Genomic DNA, 24029 nt, shown 5'->3' with positions numbered 1-24029 from the left:
CTCTGTTACCTTGCTCTGCTTTTATTGTTTTTCCATATCATCTCCTGACATGGAACACCCTAGACTATTTATTGTTTCTCCAGCTATTGCCTCTCTCCACAAGGGTGAGAATCTTGGTCTGTCTGGTCACCGCTGTCCCCAGTACTAACAACAGAGCCTGGCAGAGTGGCACTCAATATATATTTGCCTAGAGGATGAAATTCAGTAGGTTAAAGCCTCTTTAAACATCCCAATGGCAACATTTTCAGCAGTTCTACTTTTAAATAGAGATTTTTTTTTTAAACAGAGGAAGAATCCAAATATGAGTAATTGAGATGTTATCATAAGACACCCGCCATGTTCATTGCCTAACCTAGGCAATAGTCTGTTGATGGCCAATTTCATCTGTGACCCCACCCACTCCCCACCAGATTATGAAGCAAATTCAAGTCGTCACATTTATCTGTAGATATTTTAGAATGCCTTTTGTTTTTTCCAACTGCATAGTATTCCACTGGGTGAACAAATCACCCAGCAATAGTACCTACGGGTCGGGGCTTCCCTGGTGGCTCAGTGGTAAAGAACCCACTTGGCAGGAGACTTGGGTTTGATCCCTGGGTCAGGAAGACCCCCTTGAGGAGGAAATGGCAACCCACTCCAGTATTCTTGCCTGGGAAATCCCATGGACAGAAGGAGCCGGGAAGGCTACAGTCCATGGGGTTGCAAAAGAATCAGACACAGCTTACTGACTAAACAAGAACAGCAACAGAACATAACAAAATGTATTTTTTTTTTCAACCAGTCTTATTGGTTGAACCAGTCTTATCACTTTATAAAGTCGATGTTCCACTCATTAGAACTTCTACCATCAACTTCAGTTTTGCAATACTTTTTTTTCTTCAACTGAAGAGTAATTTCTTTGTAATTCTTGTTACCTGCACAAAAACAAAATAAAATAAAGCACAATGATTCTGAACCACCCATTCTTCTCCACAATTTTAGGGATTATTCTTTATAGGCACTTTGCTAGAAGTCTACTTTTTTAACTTTTTATTTCGATTTTAGATGTAAAGGCAAACTGCAAGGACAGTACAACCAACACCCCCATCCCCCCAGGTTCACCAGTTGCTAACATTTTGCTGTGGCTGCTTTATATCTGCTCTCTCTGTGTATTTTTAAATCATTTGAGATTAAATTGTAGAAAGCAGCCCCCTTTACCCTTAACACTGCAGTATGTATCTCCTAAGAACAGGGGCATTCATCTTCCATTGCTACAGTGTACTTACATGTGACATTCAGGATATTTAGCATTAATACAATACTGTTATCCAAGCCACAGACTCTACTCCGATTTCTCCACTTGCTACAATTATGTTCTTTAGTGAGATGTCTGCCCACCCAGGATCCACCCCCAGGATCGCTGTTGCATTCAGCTACCTTTTCTGCCCCATCCCCTTTCATCCGGAGCATCTCTCCAGGCTATCTATGTCTTTCTTGACCTTGACATTTTTGGAGAGTACAGGCCAGTTGTTTTATAGAATGTTCCTCAATTTGAGTCTAATCGATTTGGAGCAACCCTCCCAGAATGCAGTCTAAAGCAGAACCCCCTGCTTTCCGCCCCCAGGACCTGGAAGCCGCCGAGAGAGACCCCTATCCGCAACCCGGAAACTGGTACGCGAGGCTGAGGACCGAGAGGAAGATGCCTCAGCTGTGCTCAGAGCCATCCAGGTGGAGAATGAGGCCCTGCAGAGGGCGATCCTCAGCAGAAAGGCTGAGCCCTCCGCCAGCCCACCGCAGGTGCATTCCCTGCAGCAGGAAAGGGTGGAGGAGGACTTGGGCTACTCAGGGACCAGGCGGTGTCTGAGCCGTGCTTGCCAAGAGCACATGATGAGGAGAGAGAGCTGTGGGGTGCCCCTGACCTCAGACCAATCAGCCTGTCTCCTGCCTGATTTCGCTGACCTATCCCAGTCCCCATTTCCTCCGCCTCCTTTCCGTCTTTTGCGTCCTAAGTGCCTCCAATCCTTGCTGGTTTCCCTGCAAACCCTGAACACCTTAAACCAGGGCTGTAGACTGGTGGGTCAGAGCAAGAATGGAGACAACAGCCATCTCTGGCTTCTCTGGAAAGACCCTCCTTTCCCAGAGCATGAGCCCTTCTGGCCTCAGCAGTCCTCACCATTCCCTAAAGCCCCGCCCCTGGCCTGCTTCACCTGCTCAGGAAACTCCCCGACCCCCGGCCCTACAGGAGTTGAAGTTGGCGCCCACAGCCTTGGCGTTTGAGCACCAAACAGAAAGATGGATGATGGGGTGGAGTGGGGGGCCTCGGGCATCCTTCGGTGTCCACATCCTTTCTCAGAAGCATGTTCCCCGACTCACCTGTTGAAACCCTTTGCCTTAACTTGTCCCACTTGATGCTCACAGTAGTCCTGAGACAGGCAGGGCTGGTTTCATGACCCTGTTTTCTAGATATGGCTGATGGCACCCAGGAATCAGAGGGGCTTTCTCGAGGCATGTCTGTCTATGGAAGTGGCTGAGGTCTGAGTGCCTACAAGCCTAGAGCCCCGTCCACCACCAGTTGCTCCCCAGGCCCTGTCTCGGGCTACTCTTTGGGGCGATCATCAAGCATCATCTGTTGCCTGTTTTCCTGGTGCTCAGCCCTATGCCCCCGACATTCACGTCTGTGATCGCAAGATGGTCTTTGTCAGTGAAGGGGGTGCAGTGGATGGCTTTATTCTGACCTCAGATCATGTGATTCCATCATTCCAGGACACAGAGGGGCCACGAGCAAAGTCATGGACCAGTCTGCTCAAGGAGGAGACCCCTGAGGTCAGTGAAGTCCTGAGAGGAACAGCAGAGCGCCGTGCCCAGCAGCGCCTGGCAGTCTCGAGAGGGCCTCCCCGGCCCGGTCCCAGCAGGCCCTCGCTGTGCTTCCCGAGCAGGCCAGCATTCTGCCCATCTCCCAGCTCGGGAGACCCAGGCTGGAGCACTTTGCCCATGATTATGAGCAGAAGCCAGAACTCACCCAGGCTCTGCTGACTCCCAGTCCCTTGTTAGGTTTCTATTTTTTCACAAGGTAATACAAAAACAGATATTCAGTTCAGTTCAGTCGCTCAGTCGTGTCCGACTCCTTGCGACCCCATGAATCGCAGCACACCAGGCCTCCCTGTCCATCACCAACTCCCGGAGTTCACTCAGACTCATGTCCATCGAGTCCGTGATGCCATCCAGCCATCTCATCCTCGGTCGTCCCCTTCTCCTCCTGCCCCCAATCCCTCCCAGCATCAGAGTCTTTTCCAATGAGTCAACTCTTCGCATGAGGTGGCCAAAGTACTGGAGTTTCAGCTTCAGCATCATTCCCTCCAAAGAAATCCCAGGGCTGATCTTCAGAATGGACTGGTTGGATCTTAGTATCCTAGATAAATATATATCTACCTACTTGAATTAGGCCAATCTCAGCAAAGGTGGCCCCAGGAAAGATGGATATGAGTTAATAAAACAGCTGGGAATGTCTTTGCTAGATTGTGCCCAAGGCTATTCCACGTCCTCAGAATACAGAGGTGGCCGAGACAGACCAGATTAGCCCCTGGCCTCGGAGCTTGCAGACAACATTGCAATTAAGCCATCCATAACCCGGTGACTTCAGAGATGACAATAAAAGGTGCTAAAGGTGAGGGTGGGAGACTCTGGGATGGTGGCTGCCTCCCACGGGGTGGTCTGGGGAGGCCCCTTGGAGGGCATCTGATCTAGACTGAGCCCTGTCTATTAAGAAGGAGTCAGCCGGCAAGAGAATAGCATTCCACGTGGAAGGAACAGGGGGAAAGCTTTGAAGTGGGAATGAGCCTAGCCTAATCCAGGAGGGGAGGAACTCCTGGAGGAGAAGAGGGCAGGGGAAGTAGGGGGTGGGCAGTGGGGACCTGGAGAGAGAGCTAATGAAATAGAGTGCTAGGCAGGGCAGCATCCCAGAGCAACACTATGGTTTTCTTTTTGCAACCCTCCTGCTTTTTCTATTATTTCCTGGTCCTCTGAAACTGTTGCCAGTCAATATTTCTGACAGGTTTGCCACACTGCCTACCCTGTGGTCCAGGATTTCTGGATGACCTGACCCCTGATTCACAGAGCTTCCAATGACTACAATTACTTGCAGATAGAGACCAAAGCACATTTTTAGTTCAGATAATAAATGAAAAAGAAGGGGAAAAGGCTTGGAGGATTGAAAATCAAAGGGTCTAATGTTACTGGAATTCTCCACAGAGTCCCATTACTTTGTAGCAAACAGCACAGAGGTTCACTGGAGGTGGGCAAAGGTTTTGATGAGAGAGAAATTTTTCAATAGCTCATTGAAGCTGATCATTCCCTGGGACTTCCCAGATCATAAGAGACGGAGACCCCATCTTTTGCCGAAGAGCGTGTGAGGGTTTTCTAGAAACCTAATCAGCCCCGGGCACTTGCTGTCACCCTCATTCCAGCTCCCAGCTGCCCGCAACGTGGCTGATGATCTGCGGAGCATGTCCTTTCGACCATGGCTCTGCTGTGGCTTGGGCCAGGAGGGTCGCCTCAGACGTCTGTCTCATGAGATTATGCATCCTTCCTCAGCTACCTCCCATCACCACAGCGACCAGCACGCAGGAGCCAGCCAGGGCAGCAGGGGGAGCCAGAGCCGTCAGTGAAGCCATCGACAGAATCGGCCTTTTGGGGAGCAGGTACTTATCTAAGTGGCTTCAAAACGAAAACAAGCAGCCCATAGTCATGCTGGAGAAGGCAATGGCACCCCACTCCAGTATTCTTGCCCGGAGAATCCTGTGGACAGAGGAGCCTGATGGGCTGCTGTCCATGGGGTCACACAGAGTCAGACACGACTGAAGCGACTTAGCATAGTCATGCAGCCATGAGAATCTTATTAACTGAGTTTTTCTTTGCATTTCCTATATGATTCCAGACCATTTAAAGCTGGTCGCTTAGACTGCATCCCCCCTCCCCCTCCTTTCAGCCCAGAAGCATGAAATTGACTTGATTGCTTTCAGACCCTTGGCTTGTTTGGTTTGGTTTGGTTCAGCCAGTGTAAAACTTCAATCTTCTCAGAGCTTTCCAGGGAAGTGGCCCACACGGCAGGCAGTGACCCAAAGCAGTGCCCTTCGAACCTTTTTTTCTCTATTCAGGGTTGGTTCAAACTCCGCTTTCTATTCCCTTTACACATAGCTTCAGTGATTGGCGCTGTCAGGCTTTATTATCAAAATAAAGGCTTTCCTCTAGTCTTCAGGCAACATCGATCTTCAGAAAGATGCACCAGCCCATAGGTCGAAGAATGCACTCATACCCCGCCACACTCGCCAGGCCGCCGTGGAGAGTGGGCGCATGGTAGGCTGTGCAGTGCTGGTGCTGAGAGGCGAGAGCAGCTGTAGTCCAGCCCGCGTGGTGGTCGCTAAGCTGAGGCTCTGGCCTGGGGCTGCATCAGCCCTGAAAGATGGGGGCTTTTTCTTTGCATGAAGAAAGAGTTTCCTGGCCAAGCTGCATACTCTCCAGATCTGTGTCTGCCCAGAGGGAGTTTGCCTTTGATAATTTATAGAAAAATTCCGAATAGGCTAAAAGCACTGCTAGCCATTCCTCCAGGATTCTGCAGACCCCAGATTGGAAACCACACCGTGTACCCCTGTGACCATAAATCAGAACTTGAAGTTTCCTCCAGGAGCAAAAGGGCTGAGCCACGAGGATGTATCACATCAGATACAGTTTTATTTACAAGTGCTTCTTTCCAAATGCTTCTTTCTTTGTCCTCAAGATCTTTGTGCTTCAGGGTCTCGGGGATTCTCAGCCTTAAACAGCAGAAGTGGGGTATGTTTGCAGACGACCCTCTTCTGGGTTTGAAATGCTGTGTCCTCAGAAACTAGAGGTGCTGAGCAGGTCAGGAATTGGCAAACTTTTTCAGTAAAGGAGGGGAGGGCAGGTTGGACTAAGGGAACCAAAGTTGCCTAGACAAGAAGTCATGAAAGTGTTAGTTGCTCAGTCGTGTCTGACTCTTGACGACCCCATGGGCTGTAGCCCATCAGGCTCCTCTGTCCATGGAATTCTCCAGACAAGAATACTGCAGTGGGTAGCCATTCCCTTTTCCAGGGGATCTTCCCGACCCAGGAGTTGAACCCAGATCTCCTGCATTGCAGGCAGATTCTTTACCATCTGAGCTACCAGGGAAGCGCCTTTCAGTAAAGGGCCAGATAACAAATACTTTAGGCTTTCCACTTTTTGTTTTGTTTTAATAACCATTTAACACCATAAAACCATTCTTAGCTTTCAGGCCACATAGAGACAGGCTGTTGGCTGCATTTGATCTGCAGGCTGTACTGGGTGGACCCTGCTCTAGACTCTGGGGGCTGCACTGCATCTTTGTTGTGGCATGCAGTGTTTCTCTAGTTACGGAACATGGGCTTAGTTGCCCTGCTAAGGGCATCTTAGTGGGATCTTAGTTTCCTGATCAGGGATCGAACCAGAGTCCCCTGTGTTGGAAGGTGGATGCTTAACCACTGGATGACCAGGAATATCTGCCCATCTAGACTTGTACAGGTTAAAAGTTTGCTTAAGGAGATCAGCTGGCTCTGGCCCCAGGCAGTTTCTCTTACTTGGCCCTTCTTTCAGGGCTAATTGTACAGTTACTTATAAAGGGAGAAAACCAGCCCATGTGTACCTTTGATCTCTCTGCTGGATGTGAGTATTTTCTTCTCAATTGTTACTTCTCTCTGAAATGGAAAAGTAAGCATGGTACCCTTAATGGGAATGCTGTCTAATGCTGTCTATTGTGTTATCATTTATTACTACTTGCTTGCTAAAACAAAAATCACATTTCAGACAACAGCAGAAGCTTCTGAAAGTCCTCCAGGCCATTGAAAGTGACTCCGCCCATCTCAGCTGGGTTGTTTCACCCACGGAGGAGCAAGTGCTGGACCCAGAGGTAAGAACCTTGACTTGCGAGGCTTTCCCAGGGCATTCTCAACTTGCCTGCAGGCTGAGGGGAAAAGGGCCCCTCAGGACGATCGTTTCTATCCAGTGGGAACTGCTCTGACAGCAGTAAACTTAGCATCTTTCTGCCCAGGTCTCCATCCCCCTCCCCAGCACTCAGACATCCATGTAATGAAGCACTGAGTTTCAGCAGACAGAAGTCTGTCCACCCAGGAGGAAATATAAGTGCCTATCTAATAGAAAAATATCCAACATCACTGATAAAAATTAGGGCAACCTTAACATTCCATTGATATCTGAGTTAAATCATTTTTGATGATCACCTCTAGCACTGGCAAGGTTACAGTAAAACTGACCATCTTACTCTGCTGGCAGCAACAGAAATAAGGGTGGAAAGCTTTTGAAAAGCAGAAAGGACTGACTTAGGAAAAGCCCTAGAAATATTTATGTCTTCCAGCCTGACAAGCCTACTTCTTTACCCTAAAGAAACCCCTCAACAGAAATTAAAAAATATATAGGCACAAAAATGTCTATTCCAAAAGTATTGAAAGTAGGCGAAAGTGAGAGGAAAAAAACACAGAAATAACATATATGTCTCACAATAATACAGTTAATCAGGAAAGTATGATATATGGGCACAAGGCAGTTGTGTAAAAGGATGGACATTTCATTATGGAGGTTATACAGAGAGAAAATGTTAAGGACGTAAAATTAACTGCAAAAGGTAATGTCCATCTTCATGGAGTCCAATATTATTATAGCAATTGGGCAAAGATATGACTGGCTGAGTGCTTTGATGGAGCTGAGACATGAAGAGTGAAAGGGCAAGATGGCATCAGGATGGAGGAATAACAGGTGATGCTTTTCTCTTTTTGGTCAAATGGTTTGTGTCCAACACCATCCTCTCCCCACTTCCTATACCCAAGCCTTTCTTATAACTGTTTGGTACAGCAGTCACTCACCTTGTGATTGGCCGATGGAGACTTAACAGGAAGTCCTCCCAAAGGCACACGTAAAGCTCATATGACATCAGAAGGAGCCCTGCTGCAACCTAGACCGGAGTCCTGGCTTGGAGTCTTTACCATCATTTAGAGGTCGTGTGACCCTAGACAAGCCTCTTAAGCTGTCTGGTCCTGGGAGTGGATGGCAGTCCAAGTGGGTAAATAATCCACAGCCCGAGGGGCCACTGTGTGTGGCTGCAACAGGAAAGGTCTCTGAGGGCAAGTGACTTAGTGCCTGGCACCAACCAGGAAATATGCCTTCTAGAAAAATCTACGGAAAGCAAAGCTAGTGGCAGCCCACTCTAGTACTCTTGCCTGGAAAAATCCCATGGACGGAGGAGCCTGGTGGGCTGCAGTCCATGGTGTCGCTAAGAGTCGGACACGACTGAGTGACTTCACTTTCACTTTTCACTTTCATGCATTGGAGAAGGAAATGGCAACCCACTCCAGTGTTCTTGCCTGGAGAATCCCAGGGACCGGGGAGCCTGGTGGGCTGCCATCTATGGGGTCGCACAGAGTCGGAAGCGACTTAGCAGCAGCAGCAGCAGCATTCTCCCTGTATGGTATAGTTGCTTTCTTAGCTATAAAGATCCTAAGTGTGGTGAAACCTCAGTCACATTAAAAAGAACCTAGATGGGACTTCCCTGGTGATACATTGGAGAATCCACCTGCCAATGCAGGGGACATGGGTTCGATCCTCAGTCAGGGAAGATTCTGCATGCTGGGGATCAACAAAGCCCAAGTGCTGAAAATACCGAGCCAGTGGTCTGGAGCTTGAGAGAAGCCACAGCTCCTGAATCCGAGAGCTGCAACTACTGAAGGCCTCATGCCCAAAGCCTGCACTCCCGAATAAAGAGAAGCCACCTCAGTGAGAAGCCCGTGCAATGCAATAGAGAGTAGTTCCTGCTCATTGCAACTGGAGAAAGCCTGCACACAGCAAGGAAGACCTAGGACAACCAAAAATTAATTAATTAAGAAAAAAAGAACCTGGATGGATCAAGTCTCCTTATATTATAGGAAACAAGAAACCCAGGGCAAACTGACTTATACAAAAAAGAGAAGAAAAATGAGAGATTTCTTTGTAGTGAATGTCATAGTCAGGCTCAGGTAGGACTTGATCCAGAAGCTTACAGTGTGTCTCCACCACGTCAGCTGAATCTCTGAGCCCCATCCCCACCTCAGTGCCCAGTCCCAGCTTTGCTCCCTCCCTATGATCTCTCAATGGCCAGTGATTCCCACTTCTCTCTGTTATACCCTGAGACCCCACAGTCAGGAGAACTGAGCGGTTTCTCCACACACAGATCTGAGACTAGGTCACATGCCCATCACTGACCCACTCCCTCCAGGTGGCCCAGGCATCAGGACACACTGATCGACTGGACCAGTTCAGCTCTTCCTCAGGGTAGGAAAGCATCCATCTCCTTGTTATCTCACAGCTCAGAAAAGAGAAGGGGCAACTTTGACAAAAGAAAAGCAGGTGGTCTTGGTGAAAGGGGGCAGTGATACCAGGGTCCAGAAACTTCCCAGCCAGTGTTCGCCTCACAGCCCTCCCTCCTAAATCGAGCAGGACTCACCATCAGGTTGCAGCACCGACAACTTGTGACACTTCCTTAGTTAACAGACCCTTCAGCTTCTTCATTTAGAAACGCTGCTGAGGGCATTCACACACTTTAGATCGCACCGGGCGTGAGATCCAGCAGCCCCTCCCGGGGGGCAGCTCGCCTCCCATCTGGCCTTCCTCCGACGGCCCACAGCCGCAGTGACCAGCCCCACTTCTTCACGCCTCCCACGCGGCTCAACCGGCAGCGGATGCGCCTCCCAAACACGAGTTCATTAACCTCCCAATCCTCACGCCTTGAGTCGGGCCTGTAGAGTTTTATCACCTTCCTGCCAGCCTGGGACTCAGGCCCAAGGCAACAGAGGGTTTGGCCCTGGCTCCACATGGGCCCGTGGGAGAGAAGGAGGAAGCCGTGAGGTCTGCTAATAAAAACAGGCCCTACGTTCCCTCCGGTAGCGGGGAGCTGACCTCCCTCCCTCCGCATCCCCCGCCCATCGCCTGGCAATCAAGGCTCATCCAAACGCACGCTGAGAGCTCTAGCACGTATCGCTGGCTATTAATTAAAAAAAAATAAGTAGGGAACAGTTGCTGTTCATTTGCTCAGCTTCCTGCTCACAGGACCGTCGCAGATTACAGTGCTAATTAAGAGAGGGCATGTGTATGTGGGGAAAGTACCATTTTCTGAGTGGCTGATCCATGGCGACCGGCCCTGCGGTCGGGGTGACAAGGGGCCTCAGGAAACCGTTCTGCGGCATGGCCATTGATTGATGGTGTTCACGCCCTCCCAGACCAGACAGCCTGCCCGAGAAGGAGGTGGGCATTAAAATCAGTGGAGGAGAGACATGGGCGGAAATGGCCACTTACAGAGGGCACACAGGCTGGGACTGCTGACCGGGCCTTCTTGGAGCGTTCACACGTGCTTAGTCACTCAGTTGTGTCTGACTCTTCGCGACTCTTTCGACTGTAGCCCGCCAGGCTCCTCCGTCCATGGGATTTTTCAGGCAAGAATACTGGAGTGGGTTGCTATGCCCTCCTCCAGGGGATCTTCCCAACCCAGGGACTGAACCCGGATCTCCTGGGTCTCCTGCGTTGCAGGGTGATTCTTTACCCACTGAGCCACGCATGTATCCTGCTTAATCTCCAGGATAGGATTGTCAGATTGATGGTGTCATCTCCTGGTCCCCATCCAGGCAGAGGGATGTCAACTGACCTGTCCAGCGTCCTGTGTTATCTGCTGCAGTGGTGCCCAGCCTTTTTGGCACCAGGGATCGGTTTCATGAAAGACAGTTTTTCCACGGACTGGGGGTGAGGGGATGGTTTCGGGATGATTCAAGCATATTACATTTATTGTGTGCTTTTTTTCCCCCAATCTATAATGCTGCTGCTGATCTGACAGGTAGTACCGGTCCTTGCCCCAGAAGTTGGGGACCCCTGATCTACTGTATTACATAGGCTGTCTGCTAGGCTGGCACAACCACGTGCCATAGTCTGGGGGCTTAAACAACGGAGACTTCTTTTCTCACCAATCCAGGAACAAGGTGTTGGCAGGCAGGCTTTCTGCCGAGGCCCGTCCTCGGCTCACACGTGGCCACCTTCTCACTGTGTCCCCACATGGCCTTTTCTCTGTGCCTGCCCATCCCTGGTGTCTCTCTTGGTGTCCTAATGTCCTTTTTTGGAAGGACGTCAGTCAGAATGGGTTAGGCCCACCCTAACAGCCTCATTGTGTCTTAATTACCTCTTTCTAGGCCCTATCCCCTTCTGAGCAATTAGGGTTTGGGCTTCAGTATCTGAATTCACGTTGGGGGGGTGGAGGTGACACAATTTAGTCCCTAGTGAAGTGAAAGTCGCTCAGTGGTGTCCAACTGTTTTCAACCCCATGGACTATGCAGTCCATGAAATTCTCCAGGCCAGATATCTGCCCAATTCAGCGGAAGTTGTGACATGCCTACAGAACCTGAACCCATGGTCGTGGGTGAGAAAAGTGCATACTCAGGAAGAATCTGCCTTTAAACATTTTTTAAGTTTTATTTTATTATTACTTATTTTATTTATTTTTGGCTGCGCTGAGTCTTCCTGGCTGTGCCCGGGCTTTCCCTAACTGTGGTGAGTGGGGGCTACTCTCCAGTTGTGGTGTGTGCTGATTTCTCTTGTTGCAGAGCGCCGGCTCAGTAGTCAGGGCGCACAGGTTTAGTTGCTCCATATGTGGGATCCTCCTAGACCAGTGATCAAACCCATGTCCCCTGCATTGGCAGGCGGATTCTTAACCGCTGGACCATGAGGGACATCCCTTTAAACGTTTATTGTTATTTGTGGACTCTCACAGAAAATACTAAGTGCCAGGGTTCACTGATAACTTTTTTTTTTTGGCCACACTGAGTGGCTTGCGGGATCTTAGTTCCTTGACCAGGGATGGAACCTGGGCCCCAGCAGGGAAAGAAGAGTGTCCTAACCACTGGACCGCCAGGGAATCCCCACAGGAACTATGTTTTAAATGCCTTACAAATATGAGCTCATTAAATCTCCATGGTAACCATCTGTAATGGGTGCTTCTCTTATCCTCATTGTACAGATGGGGAAACTGAGGCACTGAGAGCCCAAATACCTTGTCATTTCACGGTCGAGCTAGATTCCACCTGTCCTGTTTTCATCCAGTGGCATTACCTTTCTTCTTGTTTAGGATAAATCGGGACCAAAAGCAGAAGAGATCAAAGATGCCGTCTACGTGACCATGGAAATCCTGTCCAACTGGGGCAACACGTCGTGGGTGGGCCTCACGGAAGTTGAGTTCTTTGACCTGAACAACGCAAAGCTCTACGTGTCGCCTCATGACGTGGATATCCGGAACACAGACATGCCGGGGGACCTGGGCCACTTGGTCAACAGGAACTTAGCTGTAAGTGGAGGCGGTCCTGAGTGAGCCTTGGCCTCGTGCTTTAATGCTTTTTTTTCTGTTCAGGATAAGTCCATAGTGAGGGTGTGGGTGCGGGGAGGGGAAGGATGTTGTGATTGTCTCAGCCATTCATTTGGGCAGAGTGGGGAGGAGCCTGGGAACAAGGTACAGGCAGAGCCTCCAAACGGTCCCCCCCACTCCCTGAGCGCTCTTCCAGATCCCCTCTCAATAGGGCTTTCTTTGGGGTTTGGGGGACAAAGAGGACCCAATTCACCCACTTTATCTACCTTTGCGGTTTACCCAGTCATCACCACCAGACACAGGACCTGGGGAGGGGGAGCGTCATTGAGACCCTTGTTTTGTAGACGAAAAACTGAGACTTGGACAAGGGCATTGACTTGGTCAAGGTAACAGAGCTGGAAGGTGCGGGAAGGGCAAACCCTGCAGCCTGGCCCAGGGCCCATGTACCCTCTCCGGGCCCTGCTTCCCTGGGACACAGAGAATACACCTAGAAAACACAGAACGTTGCTTTCTTTCAAATATCTAAAAGAAAGAAAAGCTCTGGCATTTTCTGTTCCTCCACTTGCAAGCTGGACACGGGAGACGGAGCTAAGCTGAGACAGACCGCCCAGCACCGATGTCCGTACTGTGCTGTGGGGCTTCAGCGTCCATCACCTTGACCTCTGGGAGGGGCCTGGAACACGGGACCAGAGGTTGCCTCTGGGGCACGGAACGTGCCGAACAAGGGACAGGGGCGATAGGAAGGCTTTCTCTGGGATGCTTTTTTGTACCTTTTAAATTTCCTGCCCTGTACACATATTTTTCTATTCCAAAGAACAAATTATTAGATTTTTTCAAAAATTTTATGTATTTATTTATTTTTGGCTGTGCCGAGTCTTCGTTGCTGCGCTCAGGCTTTCTCTAGCTGTGGCCAGCAAGGCTACTGTTTGTTGCGGGGCACGGACTTCTCACTGCGGTGGCTTCCCTTGTTGCAGAGGGCAAGCTCTAGGCACTTGGGCTTACGTAGTTGCGGCGCCCGGGCTCCAGAGCGTGGGCTCAGTAGTTGTCATGCATGGGGTTACTTGGCCCCGTGGGATGTGGGATCTGCCCAGACTGGGAATCAAACCCGTGTCCACTGCGTCAGCAGGCACATTCTTATCCACTGTGCCACCAGGGAAGTCCAAGTTATTAATTTTAAAAAAGAATTGAAAATGAAAACGGTTGCCACAGTTGTAGTTCTTGCCTTGTGCCAGGCACAGTGCTAAGTATGTCGTATGTATAATCTTATTTAAACATAACAGTGCACAGACCCAAGAAGCAGAAAGGCCTGGCTCCAAGCTTAATCACGTACCGCTTCATGACCACCAGTAACTTACCTAACATCTACTTGGTTTTCTCTTCTGTGAAACAGGGATCATAGTGGCACTTACTTAGATACAATAGTAAGGATCAATGTAAATATAAAGAACTTGGCACCACGCCTCCGAAAGAGCTCTGAAACACCAGCTGTTGCTGTTTTCATTGTTACCAGTCATAGTAGTAGTAATACAGTGAGTGCTAAGTAGCTTCAGTTGTGTCTGACTCTTTGCAATGCCATGGACTGTAACCTGCCAGGCTCCTCTGTCCATGGGATCCTCCAGGCAAGAATACTGGAGTGGGTTGCCATGCCCTCCTTCAGGGGATCTTCCCTACCCATGGATCAAACCCATGTCTCTTTCGTCTCCTGCATTGGCAGGCGAGTTCTTTACCACTAATGCCACCTCTGTGAAGCAAATATTATTCCCGTTTAAAGAAAAAGAAGCCAGAAAGGAGGGCTTTGAAATCCCCAGTTCTAGATATTCAGGTTCTGGTCTTGACTCTGTGGCCTTGGGCATCTTACCTGCCTTCTCTGAGAGTCAGCTTTTTCCCTCCTCCTGTAGAATGGAAGTGGGAGGCCTGGATAATCCATGTGATTCTTATTTTGCCAGCAAGAGGCCCTGAGTCTGGCTCGCTATAGCAAATTTTTGGAAAGAAAATGTGTTGCAAGCCTCTTGCGTAGCTGGCGTATTCACTGAGACTCAGGCCAGAATTGGACAGGCCCCGTGGGAATCTTGGGGATTCTTGGCAACATCCAGGGATGCCTGAACACCGGAAGTTTGGTCATTTTTTTTGGTGGGAGGCTGCCCTCTTTGTCGGTTGATTGGTTGCTTAAATGACTTGTCATTTTGTCTTTCTGCTGGGGATATCCAGTCCTAGGAGAGGAAGGCTGATGGACCAACCTGACTAGGAGGCCGAGGCATCTTGGTGCCAGTCCCACTAAGATGCCCCAGTGGGGCAGGGAGGGAATCCTCCCTGAAGAAATTCATAGCTGTTACTGAAAGAAAGGCAGTGTAGATGTGAGATAGCCAAGAAACACCGCCTGTCCACAGGGCTGGACAGAGCAGTGTCTGAGCCCTCTTAAAGATCACCTATGTGACCATGAAGGAAACAGGTCCCCCCGTGGGCCACGGCTGCTTGGATGCCCTGGCCTTGCATTCCCCACTCTTCCTGCTTCAAGTCTGTGGACTCCCGCATGTGCCGCTGGGGCTTGGACCAGCCCTCGCCAAACCTCTCTGGTCCCCCTTGTGTATAAGGCAGCGAGTGACATTTTGGAAGTCTGCTGTACAGAATTGAGCGCACCAGGGGCGATAAAAAGCATCATTGGATTTGATGGGGACCAATTCTGATGATTACTCTCCCCTTTCCTCTGCTTAGCAGAGGCTGACGAGCTTTGCCTTGTCATAGCAGTAAGGACTTTAGCCCAGGATTTTGGTGGGGTTTTTTGTGTTATTTTTTTGTTTAATTTTGGGCCTTGAGGCTGGGACATGAGACAGCTATCTCACCCTAAGCTGCTGGCTCTCCGGGCCCAGCTGTGGGTGGGCTGGATTCCTCCTGCCATTCCAGTCTGAGGTCTCTCTGATAGTCATCGTGTGTGCCAGGTCCGGGGCCACCAGAGCACACCACCTCTCAGAACCATCACGTTTCACTGGGCCTCGGACATCCCTTGCTGAATTTCACGTGAACTTTGGGATGGCTCTCCCCATTTGGTAAACGGGAAAACCAAGCCTCCAGGAAGACAAGTGACTCCCCCAGGCCACACTGCTGTGGAGTGGCTGGGCTCCGCTGGAAGCTGAACAGATGGTACCTAAAAGCAGAGTCTGGGTTTGAAAGAGAAGTTACTTCAGTGGATGTGGTTGAGGGACACGTGGGGGCTGTGAGTGCCCCGTGTTTGGTGCAAACCCTCCTCCCTGCCCTGCCTGCCCCATCTCTCTCATTGGCCTCCCCCCAGGCTCATGGCTTCAAGATGACTCAAAATTTATACACCCAGCCCTGTCTGCTTCTCTGAGTTCCTGACTTGAATGTCAGTTTCTCCTCCATGTCTCAACCTCAGAGATCTATAACCTAAGTTTCCATTCCCCTGCCCAGGGCCACATCTCTTCCTCCTCCAGCAGCCTTTTGCTCAGAAAATGGCATTCTCATCTGCTCAGCTGCTAAGCTCACCACTTCCTTGATTGCCCCACTCCCCCCTCTCCTTCAAGCACATCAACCCGTCCTGTTGATTCTGCCTCCAACACGGAGCCTGGACTTGTCCCCTTCTCTCCATTTCCGCTGATTCCTCCCAAGTCCCTCTCATTGGAACATTAAACAGCCGCCTTTCATTCCTCTCTTCCATTCTTGCTCCATCCACTCCATTTTCCACCCTGTACCCAAAGGGAGCTTTTACAAATGTTACCTCCCCTGATTAAAACCTCTGCCATGACTTTCTGGGAGAAATGGGATGCCTCCCTGTGATCCGGGAGGCTGTCTGTAAACACACCTCCAGCTCCTCTCTGCCTGCTGCATCCACCAGGCTCCAGAAGCCACAAGGCTCCCTTCTGCTCCTCTGATCTGCCAAGCTCGTTCTCACCTCTGGGTTCAGCCCTTGCTGCCTCCTCTGCCCGGAGCATGCCTCCTTCAGATGCTCACGTGGCTCCTGCCTTTCTCCTCACTCAGATTTCAGCCCAGCTATCACTTTCTCAGTAAGACCTTCCCTGACTCTACAAACTGGAGGAGTTCTGTTCCCTCTCCACCTCAGTTTCTATCACAGCAGCCTTTCTCATTTTCTTCGGAGCACTTCTAGCTCTAAAAAATGATCCTGTTCGCTTGTTTCTGATCTGACTCCTCCCATCAACCTGTAAGTTCTTGTCTGTCCTAGTCACATTATATTCCCAGCACAGAAAGCAATACATTTTTGAAGTTTTTTGTAAAAAAAAAATAATTATAGTCTCACAGAAAATTGTAAAAAAAAAAAAAAAAAGGTGCAGAAAAGAGAATGACAACGCCAAAAGTTGTTGTTTTTGAAAGAATCAATAAAATGAATAAACCTTGATTGAGCAAAGAAAAGGAGGAAATATTCGAACTACTAAAATCAGAAATCAAAAGGGGGCCATTACTACCAAACTTAAGGGAATTTTTTATTCCCTTTTATTGTGGGAATATTATGAACAATTTTATGCCAAGTTAGATATCCCAGATGAAATGGACAGATTCCTAGAAAGACATGAATTACCAAAACTGACTCAAGAAGGAAGAAAAAATCTGATTAGACCTATAGCAAGAAAAGAGACTGAATTGGTAATCAATAAAAAAAGAAAGAAGAGCCCAGGACCAGGTGGCTTCACGGGTGAATCTTAGCAAATATTTAAAGAATCAATACCAGTCCTTCACACGCTGTCCTAAACTATGAAAGAGGAGGGCCCACTTCCCAACTCATTTTCCAAGGCCACTATTACCCTGAAACCAGAACCAGACAAAGCCATCAGAAGAAAACTACAGACCCGTCTTAGCCCTCATGAATATAGATGTAAAAATCCTCAATAAAACATTAGCAAATCAGATCTAGTAGTGTATAAAAAGATTTATGTATCAAGACCTAGTGGAATTTATTCCAAGAATGCAAAGCTTTCAACAAATGAAAATCAGTCGGTTGAATGTGACATATTAATACAATAAAGGGGGAAATAATCACGTGGCGTCTTAATAGACACAGAAGAGGCATTTGATAAAATTCAACATTCTTTAATGATAAAAACGTCAACAAACCAAGAACAGAAGGAAGGATCCTTAATCTGATAAAGGTTGTCTGTGAAAATCCATGGCTAACATCGTACTGAATGGGGAAAGACTAAAAGTTTACCCCTAAGATCAGAAATGGGTCAAGGATGCCTACTTTCACCACTTCTATTCAACTCTGTTCTGGAGATTCTACTCAAGAAAGTTAAGCTAGGAAAGGTTGAAAACAAAGAAATAAACCATATTTGCAGGTGATATGATCTTATTAAAAATTGTAAAGGATCAAGAAAATCTTAAAGAATCTGTAAAAATTACTGATAAAGCTAAAATCAAGTTCAGCAAGTTTAAAGGATAAAAGGTCAATATACAAAAATCAATTGTATTTCTATACACTCACTAGTGATGAACTATCCTAAAAGGGAGTTAAGAAAATTCTATGTATAATAGCATCAAAAAGAATAAAATACTTAAGGATAAACTTTGTCTAAGAAGTGAAAGACTTATACATTGAAAAGTATCAAATATTGTTGACAGAATTTAAAGATGACCCAAATGATGAAAGATGAAAATATATCTGTGTTCACGGATTGGAAGACTTAATACTGTTGATATGGCAATGCTCCCAAATAATCTCTAGATTCAATGTAATCCTATCAAAATTCCAACTACCTTTTTTTTTTTTTTGGTGGAAATTGATGAGCTCATAAAATGTTTATGGAAGTTCAAAGAATATATAATAGCCCTCAGAAGTGTTGTGAAAAAATAAAGTTGGAAGACTCACACTTCCCAATTTCAAAACTTACTGCCAAGTCACAGTAATTAAGACTTTGTGGTTCTGGCTTAAGTATAGACATATAGATCAATGGAGTGCAACTGAGACTGCAGAAATAGATGCATGCATCTATTGTCAATTCTTCTTTAACAAGGATGCCAATCCCGATGCCAATCCCATTCGATGAGGAAAGAATAATTTTGTTTCAACAAATGGCATCAGGACAGCTGGATTTCCACATGCAAAACAATTAAGTTGGACTCTTCTCTCACACCATCTACAAAAGCTAACTCAATGGATCAAAGACCTTGAAACTTTTATAGTTTTAAGGGCATAAAACTCTCTGATGAAAACATAGGTACAAATCTTCGTAGCTTGGAATTTTTCAATGGAGTTTTAGGTACGACACCCAAAGCATAAACAACAAAAGAAAAAAATAGATAAGACCTCATCAAAATTTTAAACCATTTTTGCTTTGAGGAACATTATCAAGAAAGTGAAAGGCAACCTACAGAAAAGGGAGAAACTGTTTGCAGATCATATATCTGAGAAGAGCCTTGTATCCAGAATATATGAAGAACTCAGACGCGACAGCGAAAAGACAAACAGCCTAGTGAAAAAAGGCCAAAGTACTTTGAATAGATATTTCTCAAAAGATTTACAAATGGCCAACAAGCACATGAAAAGATGCTCAACATCATTAGTCATTCAGTTCAGTTCAGTTCAGTCACTCAGTCGTGTCCAACTCTTTGCGACCCCATGGACTGCAGCATGCCAGGCTTTCCTGTCCATCACCAACTCCTGGAGCTTGTTCAAACTCATGTCCATCCAGTCGGCGATGCCATCCAACCATTTCATCCTCTGCCGTCCCCTTGTCCTCCTGCCTTCAATCTTTCCCTCATTAGTTATTAGGGAAATGCAAAGCAAAACCACAAAGATATACTTCATACCCCTTAGTTTGCTATACTTAAAAAAAAAAAGAAAACAAAAATAACAAGTGTTGTAAACATATGGAAAAATTGGAATCATCATACCTTGCTGTTGGGAATGTAAAAGGAAAATGGCATAGCCATTGTGCAAAACAGTTTGGCAGTTCCTCAAAACATTAAATGTAGGGACTTGCCTGGTGGTCCAGTGGCTGAGACTCTGCATTCCCAGTGCAGGCTAGGGTTCCATCCCTGGTGAGGAGAACTAGATCCCACATGCTGTAACTAAGATCCAGCACAGCCAAATAAATAAATGATTTTTTAAAATTAAATGTACAGTTACCATGTGACCAAGCATTTCCACTTCTAGGTATATATCCAAGAAAATAAAAAAATATTCACACAAAAACTTGTACACAAATGTTCATAGCAGTGTTATTCATAATGACCAAAAGGTGGAAATAACCCAGATGGCCATCAAATGATGCACGGACAAACACCTGTGGTCTGTCCATACAATGGGGTATTATTTGCTCGTAAACAGGAGCAAAGTCCTGAATAAACTTGGATAACTAGAAAGCATCATGCTGAATCACTAGACAGCACCATGCTGAAAGACGAAAGTCGGACATAAAAGACCATATATGTTGTATGACAGCATTTATATGAAATGTCCAGAATAGGCAAGTCTGTAGAGACAAAAGGCAGTCTAGTGGGTACCAAGGACAGGGGAAATGTAGGAACGGGAGTGACTGCTAAAGGGTATGGGGTTTCTTTGAGGGGCAATAAAAGTATGCTGGAAACAGATAATGGTGATGGTTGGATAACCTCATGAAGACACTAAAAAGCCACTGACTCGTCCACTTTGAAGTGGTGGTTTTCTATATGTGAATTTTATCTCCCTTTCTTTTGGCCACGCTCTGTGGCATGCGCCCCCTGCAGGGGAAGTGTGGAGCCTTAGCCACTGGGCCGCCAGAGTGATCCCTCAATTTTTAATAAGGTAGAGAGAGGTTCCATGTGCCTTTGTCTTGCTTCCCCAGTGGTAACATCACATGTGACCACAGTACATCATCAAAACTAGGACACTGACATTAGTATAACGAGCAGACCCTCATACACTTGTTTGTGCATATGTGTGTATACGTTCTTTTCAATTTTGTCACGTGTAGATTTGTGTAACCACACCACAGCAACATACAGAAGAGTTCTATCACCTCAAAGGAATTCCCTCATGGGACCCTTTCTAACCATCCCACCCCCTGCCTGTCCCTAACATGGGCGGCCATCAATCTGTTCTCTATAATTTTTGTCATTTCAAGAATGTCATAGGGACCTCCCTGGCAGTCCCATGGTTAAGATTCCATGCTTCCAGCACAGGGGATGTGGGTTCAATCCCTGGTTGGGGAACTAAGATCCCACATGCCATGCTGCACAGCAACCCCCCCCTACCCCAAATGCCATATCCATCAGATCATACTGTATGTAACCTTTCTGAGATTGACTTTTTCCCACTCAGGGTAATGCCCTTGAGGCTTCCCTGGTGGCTCAGACAGTAAAGAATCTGCCTGCAATTCAGGAGACCCAGGTTTGATCCCTGGGTCGGGAAGATCCCCTGGAGAAGGGAGTGGCTGCCCACTCCAGTATTCTTGCCTGGAGAATCCCGTGGACAGAGGAGCCTGGTGGGCTGCAGTCCATGGGGTCACAAAGAGTCGGATATGACTGAGCAACTAACAACAGCAACAACATAATGCCAGTGACACCCATCCAAATTGTTGCATCAATAGTTTGTTCCCTTCTTTAAAAAATGTATTTATTTTTGGCTGTGCTGGGTCTTTGCTGCTGCACAGGCTTGCTCTAGTTGTGGCAGGCGGGGTTACTCACGAATTGTGGAGCTCAGGCTCCTCATTGAGGTGGCGTCTCTTGGGACAGACCATGGGCTCTCGGACACGTGGGCTTAGTTGACCTGCACACGGGGGCTCTTCCCGGACCAGCGATCGAACCTGTGTCCCCTGCATTGGCAGATGAATTCTTTTTTTTCTTCAAATAACCTGTTTATTTTATTTGGAGTCTTCTGGGTAGTATTTTTAAATTTTATTTATTTTTTAATTGAAGGATAATTGCTTTACAGAATTTTGTTGTTTTCTGTCAACCCTCAACATGAATCAGCCATGCTAAGTTGCTTCAGTCGTGTCCGACCCTGTGCGACCTCATAGACGGCAGCCCACCAGGCTCCTCAGTCCACGGGATTGTCTAGGCAAGAATACTGGAATGGGTTGCTGTTTCCTTCTCCGAATCAGCCATCAGTTCAGTTCAGTTCAGTCGCTCAGTCGTGTCCGACTCTGCAACCCCATGAATCGCAGCACGCCAGGCCTCCCTGTCCATCACCAACTCCTGGAGTTCACTCAGACTGACGTCCATCGAGTCCGTGATGCCATCCAGCCATCTCATCCTCTGTCATCCCCTTCTCCTCCTGCCCCCAATCTCTCCCAGCATCAGAGTCTTTTCCAATGAGTCAACTCTTCGCATGAGGTGGCCAAAGTACTGGAGCTTCAGCTTTAGCATCATTCCTTCCAAAGAAATCCCAGGGCTGATCTCCTTTAGAATGGACTGGTTGGATCTCCTTGCAGTCCAAGGGACTCTCAAGAGTCTTCTCCAACACCACAGTTCAAAAGCATTAATTCTTTGGTGCTCAGCTTTCTTCACAGTCCAACTCTCACATCCATACATGACCACTGGAAAAACCATAGCCTTGACTAGACGGACCTTTGTTGGCAAAGTAATGTCTTTGCTTTTCAATATGCTATCTAGGTTGCTCATAACTTTTCTTCCAAGGAGTAAGCGTCTTTTAATTTCATGGCTGCAGTCACCATCTGCAGTGATTTTGGAGCCCTCAAAAATAAAGTCTGCCACTGTTTCCACTGTTTCCCCATCTATTTCCCATGAAGTGATGGGACATAGGTATACACATATCCCCTCCCTCTTGAATGTCCCCCGCATCCTCCTTCCCACCCCTCTAGGTTGATACAGAGCCAGTGTTTGAGTTTCCTGAGACATACAGCAAATTCCCATTGGCTATCTGTTTTACATATGGTAGTGTAAGTTTCCATGTTATTCTCTCCATACATCTCACCCTCGCCTCCCCTCTCCCCGTGTCCATAAGTCTGTTCTCTGTGTCTGTTTTTCCATTGCTGCCCTGAAAATAAATTCTTTGGTACCATCTTTTTAGACTCCGTTTATGTGCCTTAGTATACAGTATTTCTCTTTCTCTTTCTGACTTACTTTACTCTGCATAATAGGCTCTAGGTTCCCCACCAGGGAAGTCCAGTTTGTTTCCTTTTAAGATGCTAACTTATTAAAGCGAGGCTACTTCTGAGGGCTGTCCAGCATCACTCTGAGGGTGTGTGGATCTGTGTCGGGTTAATGTTGGAGACAGCAGCACCTTCCTTAGGAGTTAGAAAGAGACCTCCTGAGAGAGGCCTTCTCTGACCGTCGATTTTAAAATTGCCATTCTGGTGGCTATTAATAATTCTTCTATGTTTGCTTCATCAGATGTTTCCCCCTGCTTTTTTTTTTTTTTTTTATCCCTTGGCAATGTGACTTGTTTGCCTTCTCTGCTCACCCAGAGCCGGGACTGTCTGGGCGGGATCCCCCGCACTCAGGATTTGTTGAGCAAGCGGGTAGCAGATACCGCTGGTGCCTGCCCTGGTCCTTCACCCCTCCCACTGCGGTCCCTGCTGGCTGCTCTTCCGCCTGCCAGCAAACACCTCTCTCCTATGGAAGGTTTGTTTTCTGGCCTCCAGGACCCTCTTTGCTTCCGCTGCAGCAGGTCCAAACTGGCGGGGAGTGGAGCCCCCGGGAGCAGCTCTGAAGCATTGCAGATGGGAATTGGAGTATGGGCACAATGATGGGAACTGGAGTATGGATACACACCAGCTCCTTCGTCCTTCCCTGTCTAAATCAACTCCTTATACTGGAATCCTTGCCTCAGGGTCTGCTCCTGGGGGAACCCAGACCAAGACAGAGTGATTGAATGAGTGAATGAAAACCCTGAGTTTGAGTCCTCACTCCAAGGACTTCCCTGTGGTCCACTGGGTAAGACTCCACACTCCCAGTGCAGGGGCCCAGGTTCGATCCCTGGTCAGAGAACTAGATCCCACATGCCGTAACTAAAGATTCTGATTGCCTCAACTAAGACCAAGCACAGACAAATAAATCTTATCTTTCAAACAATTCTCACTCCACCACATGTGCAAACCACATCTCTGATGGACTTGGATCTTCCTTCAGTGACTCACCATCCATCTCCCTGTTCCCAGGGCTTGGAGGGAACCCAATGGAATAACAGCAGCAGTGCCCAGGTGCCCTGATTGTTGTTCGACCCTCTTGATTACCACCTGTGATGGGCAGGTGCAGCTGACATCCTGCCTGCTGGGCTGGCACCTGGAGGTTTGCCCAGTGAGCCTTGGGTCAGCCTTTGGCGGCTTTCCGCAGCCTTCCTCCCAGGCATTCTGTCAGTGGAAAGAAAGAGTCAGAAGGCCCAGTGGCTAATGAGGTTCAGAGTTACCTGTAGATTAACGTTCTCTGACTCTCAACAGCACGATTCCCGCTTAGCCCTCCCGCTGACAGAAATGTGATGGGAAATCAATTACAGTCCCCGCACTGGCGTCTAAGGGTCAGCCTTCCATCTCTGCCATTGTCAAGCAGCCTCAGCAACCCACTCTAGGCTCCAGCTCAGAGCAGGGATGAGATATCCCCGCTGGGTTTGGAGATGTGCTGTCCTGACCCCTCGCAGCTGCCCAGAGCACTAGAAGTTCCAGCAGAGCTCAAGAAACTTGCCAGGATAAGTCAGAAGCCCTTGAACTCATCTCAGCAGCGTCCCCCCTCCTGA

General features: G+C 47.8%; 1 protein-coding gene across 1 annotated transcript in view; it reads left to right on the top strand.

The window, feature by feature from the left end:
- KATNIP (katanin interacting protein) overlaps nt 1-24029 on the top strand; it is a 177381-nt gene that overhangs the window by 79927 nt on the left and 73425 nt on the right. The window contains exons 8-12 of the mRNA XM_052635696.1: nt 1604-1776; nt 2743-2802; nt 4570-4676; nt 6814-6916; nt 12161-12376. Of these exons, the coding sequence (XP_052491656.1) occupies nt 1604-1776; nt 2743-2802; nt 4570-4676; nt 6814-6916; nt 12161-12376 (659 nt within the window). The remainder of the gene's footprint in view (nt 1-1603; nt 1777-2742; nt 2803-4569; nt 4677-6813; nt 6917-12160; nt 12377-24029) is intronic.

Source organism: Budorcas taxicolor, chromosome 2 (assembly GCF_023091745.1).
Source record: "Budorcas taxicolor isolate Tak-1 chromosome 2, Takin1.1, whole genome shotgun sequence".
In the NCBI taxonomy this organism is placed as follows: Eukaryota; Metazoa; Chordata; class Mammalia; order Artiodactyla; family Bovidae; genus Budorcas; species Budorcas taxicolor.
The sequence above is the reverse complement of the archived record's forward strand: the minus strand, read 5'-3'. Positions and strand labels throughout refer to the sequence as shown.